The sequence below is a fragment of the Melanaphis sacchari genome, unplaced genomic scaffold, assembly GCF_002803265.2.
Source record: "Melanaphis sacchari strain LSU unplaced genomic scaffold, SCAv2.0 Contig178_pilon_pilon, whole genome shotgun sequence".
NCBI lineage: Eukaryota > Metazoa > Arthropoda > Insecta > Hemiptera > Aphididae > Melanaphis > Melanaphis sacchari.
Window position 1 is genome coordinate 988,330 of NW_020270843.1, and position 8,687 is coordinate 997,016.

Sequence of the window (8,687 nt, forward strand, 5' to 3'; positions counted from 1 at the left end):
CTTATTATCCTAATAATACATTTACACATTACATAATTTTACAAAGGTTACTTTTACGCTATATCCTTCTACAGTTCAGTCATGTTTATAATTACCAATTTTGCCCCGGCCTCGCATAATGTGACGCCGGCCCTGGTTATGGTGATTATCTTTAACTGTTTGTACATAAAATTACTATCATATAGGTATTTCATATTCATACTTGTTTTAAATATAAATAGGTATACCATAAAATACGACGTTTGATTCCTAGATTTTATACCATACATGGTGTGACTAACCGTCTCCGATGATGTAATTAAATTAAACGTACATTTTCTCTGCAGTGTTCAGCCGCGGCGTCTAGACGCAACATGTCGCTGGCGTCGACGCGATACACTACATTGTCCGAGACCAGTGCTGTCCCCAGACGCCGCTCAAATGTTCTAGACGCAGCGACGAACGCACATAGGAAAACGGTTACATCTCAAAAGAAACGAATAAGACGTTTGGTAATAATACAATATAAAGAAGAACTAGCCAATGACAGAGAAGCGTGAGATGGGTATAACGCCGTGTACCTACAAGTATCAGATCTGAAATAGTATATTATAAAATGTATACATTTTTAATTTAAACTCGTGAAATTCCATCAAATAAATTATGTTTTTTATTCATTTAAAACATAATTAAACAATAATTCGTTTTAGATTCTGAACGGAGTGATGAATGTATTGATTTTACAATGATGTGTGTTTTTTATTTTTGTATTTGTTTTGATACTTTTATTCGAATCTACGTACAAGTTTATAAATTATAAATGTTCTTATTAATTCTTATTACAAATACAGTGAATTCCGCTTAATGTGGGCACGTTGGGACCAGCCCTGTTTGCCCACATTAAGCGGTTGCCCATAAAAACCGAAATTAGTAAAAAAAAAAAAAAATTATAATAAAAAAATATATTTGTGTTATCATATAATTGAAAAAAATTTTAAATAATTACTAGATATATAAATAAAACTAAATACATATAATATATTAAATAAAATTAATCTTTGGATGTAGAAGGTATACAAAACGTAATTTTTCGTTGTCTAAGCTGTTTAGTATGGATCTGGTTGACAAAATAGGCACACGCTTCAAGTTTATCAGACGGACTATTTTCGTTTCCCTCTTGCATGAAGAACTTCTGCAAGAAATCAATGCACTTTTTCGCCTCTCTTTGGCAAAATTTGTTTATTTGAATGGTAATGATTTTTATTACTTTCGATAAACACAATCTCATAGATACGACGGAACCCGATTAAATTAATCGTTTTTAAATACTTATGTGTATATTCTAACGCTATGATAAAAAAAATTGCCCACATAAACCGAATCGAGTGTCCATATTACGCGGTTTTATTTGACATTGTTAATATACATTTGTATTGGGACCAGACATGTTTGCCCACAATAAGCGGATGCCCATATTAACCGGTGGCCACATTAAGCGGAATCCACTGTACTTAGGATTTAGGAACAGTATGTATATTTTTAGATTTGCACTTCTCGTTCAAACCATCACTGCCATGAGTGCCATGTAGTTACGTTGTCTACGTTTTAAAAAGACAAGGCCGTACTCTTTACGGTTTTAGAGATTAATATTAGTTGGCTTAAAGGTTTCAAACATTAAAATACTTACCGAAAAAGTTTATCACAAATAACTTTTTTTAAATATAAATGTTTTTTTTTAATCATAAAATTATTTTGTTAGTTATTTATATATATAAAGTAAACTGATTTATCAAAAAAAAATTTTGGAAGCGCATACTTTCAGATCATAATTTAGTTTCACTGATTCACCTTCGAAATATTTTATAATTTAATAATAACGTTAAACATTATTATATTTAAAAATCACTCTAAATTTTTATGTGGAGGCAGAAGTCACTAAAAAGTTGGAATAATGAAATAACAGACGTAATACTGTATAATAATTATGAAATGAATACATTAGTATTTTTATTTTTTTAAATCGTAAATCGTAATTTTTAATTTATTATTTAGGTGATACGATATAAAATATATAAAACTGTATTAAATTTATTTAGGAACCTTTTTTTGACCACCAACACCGTAGGAACCGCTTGCGCATTACTATTTATTATCAGTAGGTATCATTATTACTTATTCAACAACTAAAATTTTAGGTTTTATTTGAATTTTTGTTTATAAGTCTACATATTTATATATTTAGACTTTTATTTTTGTAATATTTATTAAAATATTGTATAAACTATTATTATTTTTCAATATTTAGTATGTTTTAACTGTTTTTTATGCCTATTCAATATAATAATATTTTTTTATTATATTTTCTAAATTAAATTAAATTCAAATATTTTCTTAAAGTTTTAGCTAAAATAAATAAAAATTATCTTATAAGTATCCTTGGTTAATATATTTATTAACATCACACGTGGAAGACTTATATCATTATTTACTTTTTTTACAGTTTCAAATTAATTATTTAAATTGTTAAAAAAATACAAATGAAAACATTTCTTTTTATCACGTTTTATTGAAATTATAACTCGTAGATATAATTAATTTCATAATTCACACAAATCATATTAAAATAATGTATAAGTTATAACATTTATTAATTTCCACTAAAATGTAGTGCAATAATTTATAACAAACTGTCCATGTTTATGACTTAATAATTACCCTAATAGTTATATGTTAATGTATTTATTAAAATTTAAAACAACAAAACAAAAATAAATATTTTTTGAAACAAAAACATCAATAAAATTGTAGGTACATTTAAATAAATTAAGACTAGAAAACAAAGTGATTTACAAAACTAGTATAGGGGTACATACGCAAACTTCTTCTTAAAAACTATTATTACTATAGCTGTTTACATGTAGTAATCAATTGACTAGAAACTGTTTGAATTTTTGACTAGGTAATATACTCATATTGTAATAATAATAATACTTCGTTTTATAATGTAAATGCATTGTTGAAAACTAAAGAATTTGGTAAGTTAAATTTTGGAAGCAATGAATAAATAAAGTGATACGGGAAGCTTAATTTTCATAAACCACTGGAAGAATCATAATTTCATTATATAATATGTTATAAAATTTCGAGCAAATGAAGCATCTGAATACCTCAAAAAACAAATAATTATTTATAATAACATTATTATTTTAAACATCATAATTACTAAAACATTTTAGAAGTACTACCTAGTTCTACATGTGTCATAGAGCTAATAATTATAACCCTTTTTTAGTAGAAACACTGGCAACACATACATACAGTTAAATGACGCTCTTAGGATTCAGCAAGTAACGAAAAAAATAATTATTAACAAAATATAGTTTCAAAGACATTTGACTTAATACAAATAAATAAATATATTTAAGCTTTAAGGAAGTCTAATTCAGGTGCAATATAAAAGAAGTCTTTTCCTTTACAAGTAATATCAATTCATCACGCACTTTGACGTATATTATGATACAAACAGTGATTAAAAAACATTAAAGCAGCCATAATTGACTTAATAATAATAAGCCTTCTTTATTTGAAGGCATAATAAACTTTATTTAAATTCCATTTACTAATAGTCTGAAATTATAACTATGATTTGTTTTTTATTCAAGACTTAAAAAACAATTATACACACACTGCTTTTATATTGGTCAATTTTTTTTTTTTTTTTTGTTATACTCAGATATAATAAATTGTAAGTTATATATCTTTAACATAAAGAATAACTAAATGCTCATTTGATTGCAATAAAAAAAATTTCCAAAGGACAACGGTAGATATGTGACCTAAATTTGTTTACTATAAAATTTATAAATTATGTCGTAAACAAATTTAAAAACATTAGCTATATTGTGCGTGTTTGTGTTGGAAACTATATTATACTTGTATAATATATGATTATATGTGTATATAAAATAATTATATATTTGAACTTAACAATAGATAAAGACAAATTTCAATTACGTAGGAAGTTAAAAATGCAATCGAAATTTATTCAAACTGAAAGTCAACAAGAATATAAAACAATATAGTTTCCAGACTAAACACATACGTATTACATGAGCATTTGCCTAAGAGCTGTCAAAGGTATATATTTATTTATATGTACTTTACATATATATATATAAAGTAGATTAATTAGGTGTATGGAAGTAAGATGTTTGAGTCACAAGTCTTCGATTCAATATATAGAACACATCAGTCTGTTTTGAGTGTTGGAAAATTTTTAGCAACTATCAACTGTTCGTGTGGGAAGTCCAGTGTAATGGTAAAGTGGAAAGCCATATTTGATACTGCCAGGACATACTCGCTAAGTGCGAACCAAGTGAATGCTGAAACAAAAACGAAAGATTAAAATTATCAAACAAACATTAATGCATATTTTAATATTATGTTGAATATTACCTAAGTCATGGCAGTAGAAACGATGTTTAATAAAGTAAATTATCAATGTGAACGTCGATGTAATACAAATAGCGAATAGTATTTTCTTAATGGTATACGACAAACGTTGATGTTCCGTCATACTTTTGTGCACCATATTGAATGTCTTAATCATAACAATCATGTACAACAATGAGCTGAGCATGAACAAAATGAAGATTTTCTCGTGCACGGCTAAAATAAATAAAACGTCGGGGTGATAGTTGTTAAAATATAGTAGATTAAAATATGTATAATAATACGATAAACTATGAAACGCACGATAGTTTTCTCTATTGGATATGTAAGTTACGCCACATATTGCAGCTATTTCGATGAGATTGAGCCAGTAGCAGAGGTTGATAAGTATGTAACTGGTGGACTTGTCGGCAGCTTTGGATATCTGGCTGATGAAATAGTTGTAGTACACCTGGGCGATGACCATGCGAGGTCCAACATGAAAAGCGACGGCTATCCGCCACATATACGTCTGAGGCGTCACACCGGTGATGGCGCTAATTGAAGGTATTACATTGTAGACCTGACAGGGTTAAAATATATATATATATATAATCGACCACATCACTTGAGTAAGACCCAAAAGCACAGTATGCAACTAAGGGACATCTGTGACACTTGTGTAGAAAAGAGCAAGTTTTTTTATTTAAAAAGATATGTACATTCAAATACATTAAATACTTATTTAAAAAAAAATATTTTTTTTTTTACAATAGCATGTAATATTATAAAAATTCAAAACATATTTGAAACTATTAATAAATTATTATCAGTGATGATTCATCACAAAACAAAATCGATATATAAAGCTGCATATTTACATCGTGAAAGACCTGAAGGTATGTACAGTGTTGGGAAAAATAATTCTGTCTTTAATAGATGATTTAAATTGAAAAACTATTATATTTATAATTAAAAACTGATGAATTTCTATAAATTAATTAGTTAGTCGAATTTATCACCCACCCCTACCGACATTATGATTAATTTTGTTTTTATCAGTTATAAAATATATTTTATATAATTAATAAATAGCTATCAAGATTTAATGAAATCCGTGAATATATTAAATTTTTAAATATTATAATACATATAAACTTTAATCAAAGCTGTTTTACCCAAAAGTATACTCAGAAATCTTTAATTGTTATTTGATACTGTTCTAAATGATACAATAAGTTGAAATTTTAAATTGCCATTACAAGAAAGTAAAATAAAAGCCTCCACGACCCGGAAATCTTTTTTTACATTTGTTTTAACACAAAATGTAAAATTTATCAGAAATGTTTATATCATAAAAATTATTGAAGATAAATAGGTACATAACAAATAAATATTTGATAACAATATGATCAGTTGTTAATTACTAGGATAAAATTTATCTATTTATCGTATGGTTAATAAAGATAAAATGAAAGGTACGAATATTGTAGTACAATTAATACCTATATAAATTACTAACCAACTTGTTTGAAATGTTTGAATTATACTCAATAATTATAATATGTGAACATATTCAATTATTATTAATTATTTTATACTAATAACGTATACCTATACGGCTATAACTATTAGATGTTTTTGACCTGTATGTGTCAGGTAACAATATGGTTCATCATAACGTCAAAGTTAAAATAATATTTTTTTACTGCTGTGGTTGTGGCGACTATAGTTGTTTAAATAATACCATATAATTTGCTTATAATACGAGTTTAACATAATATTAAACAATTATTTATTTATTATTTGAATGGTAGGTACAGAAAATTATAAAATTACGACCATTAAGGGAATTGAAAGCAGTGATTTTCTGTCTTTGTCTAATGCATGCGCAACATAAGATTACAGGCGTGTTTTGTTTAACACGTACCTATAGATATAATTATTAAGCGATAAGAATTTTGAAAACAGATTTAAGTTATTTGTCAAGTCTACCTGTGATCAACTTTCCCGCATTTTTAATTTTTTGACTTTAACTTCTCCAAAAATTGAAATATGTCAAATTTTTATTACTCTTTTTTTAGTATAACTTTTTTAGGATTATAGGGCATAAAATCAGAAATGTGGAAATGTCGATCTCAGGTAGACTTGACGACAAATGCAAATCTGTTTTCAAAAGCCTTATCGCTTCATTAAATCAACCTGTACGTTTTAAGCAAAACGCGTATATAATCCTGTATTGCGCATGTACGAAACAAAGACAGAAAATCACCGCTTCCAATCCTCTCAAATAGTAGCAATTACAATTGAAACGAGAAGAGTCGAAAGAACCCACCAACTAAAATCAGTAGCTGGCGTGTCTCGGGACAATTAGTCTTTAATCCGGGGTCGATCACTACCCCGTCACTACCTCGTTACAGTCGATCGACTGTAACGTCTACAATAATATACACTCACTCGACAGTGCGTCTCGTGCACGTCATCGTACTGGAAGACGTACGCGGTGGCCAGGCACGTCAACAGAGTGATGAGCGGCAAAGACACGCCGACGAACGCCAGTTTACGTATGCTCAGGTTGAAGAACAGCAGCATGTGCTCAAGCTGGTCGTCCGCCTGTTCGTTGGCGGACTTGGCGACGGTCTTGGCAGTCATGTCGCGCGCGCGCGTGTGTACACCACCTACACGCAGGACTGTGGGGCCAAGGAGGTATAGAGCACAACACCTGTCGACAGAAACGCACACGAAACACTCGGTAACGATAACAATAATTACGACGGGATTGGACGATAAAAAAAAAAAAAAAAAAAAAGACTCGTTACTTTTGCAACGTCCACCGGGTTGTTTTGAAAACGGCGAGCGGGCCGGCCGGTGTCACCTGCCGACAAGTCGCGACGTGGTCATCGCGCGGCCGCCACAGCCATGTCTGTAACCGGGACTGGCACGATCGTCGCTACACTATAAAACGTCAACGTTGTGACGTGCCCGTCTAACGGCCACTGCAGAGCTGCTCACCGCGTAACGACGATGACTGTGGTGCCGAGCGGCGATCGGGTCAAAAACGGAAGACTTTTGCGCGTTTTATCGCGTACCATCGATTTATGTGTAATATTATTTTATCAAGGCGGTCGGCGACGTGTGCGCGCGCGTGCGGCGACGTGAGACAGAAAGTGAGAGAGACGGTGTCGGCGCGAATCATTGGCGAGCACGCCAAGCGTGCGAGGGGGGAGGAGGAGGAGAGACGGAAACGGTGCAAAAAGTTAGAGCGCGCGCGCACGCCGTCGACGAGCGAGCGTTTCGCCGTCGTACACGTTTTTAGACACAGGTCGGTGGCCGCCGTATTATTTTATTTTTATCCTCCGCCGCGCGCATTAATAATTGTCGCGTTTCACGCCGTACGCGGGGCGTGTGTTTACGGTACACGTATACGTGGGGTACCAGAGACCGGGGTACCAGGGACCGGGGTAGGTATAGGTACTGTTGACTGTTCTATAACGATCGGGTGCGCTTGGTTTTGTTTTGGATTTTGTAAGCGAAACCGCAGCAAGGCGATAGCTGCGCGCGCGGTGTATTGTATTATAAACGTTGTCAATGTTGTCGTGTTGTTATTATTTATACAAAAACATAAATTGTCGACGTCGTCGCACGTCAAACTCGAGCGCGGCGCACACCGTAGTAGCTTATGGTTTTGTTTTGTTGTTGTTTCGTTTGTTATTGCAACAAGCGCGATCCAAAAACTTTTTTTTACGATGCGACTGCTTGTCCCGGAATTCTACGAGATTTTTTCGGGTTCACGGCGATACGGACAACGTTTAAATTCTATATATAGAACAGGATGAGGTCGGTCGACTTTTTCCGCGTTCGGTTGAAACCGTTAATTTTTTTTTTCAAATCTAGCCAGGTCTGTACGTTATAACGTCCGAAAACTAGTAGCCAAAATCGTTTCACATTGATATCGAAAACCGACAAAGGAAAAAAATGTTATAAGTTATTTATAGGGCCCGGACCCCATTCCACACATTTTGCAAACGTGGATATACTTGGAACTCGCTTTGCTCTGATTGGTCCAACTTGAATTGTCTCTTTTTTAATTTACATTCGCAAGCTACAGATAAATCAATGATTGCAAAAACGACACGAGTTACATTTTTGGTGAAATGTCATGAGTCAGAAAACTTTGAAAGTCAATAATAAAAAACTATCATATTATTTATACACACAAATTATGTGTAATCAGTGCATAATATATTTCTACAAGTACCTATTCATTTATAAATAAG

At 31.6% G+C, this 8,687-nt stretch overlaps 1 protein-coding gene across 1 annotated transcript; it reads right to left on the minus strand.

Annotated features, from left to right (window-relative positions):
* Positions 1-3,714: 3,714 nt before the first annotated feature.
* Positions 3,715-7,571, minus strand: LOC112592550 (post-GPI attachment to proteins factor 2-like). The gene is made up of 5 exons (XM_025336639.1): positions 7,230-7,571; positions 6,868-7,132; positions 4,735-4,993; positions 4,435-4,647; positions 3,715-4,361 (listed from the first exon to the last, which is right to left on the minus strand). The coding sequence occupies exons 2-5, from the start codon at positions 7,060-7,062 to the stop codon at positions 4,228-4,230; spliced, it is 801 nt and encodes a 266-aa protein (XP_025192424.1). The 5' UTR covers positions 7,063-7,132; positions 7,230-7,571; the 3' UTR covers positions 3,715-4,227.
* Positions 7,572-8,687: the final 1,116 nt, after the last annotated feature.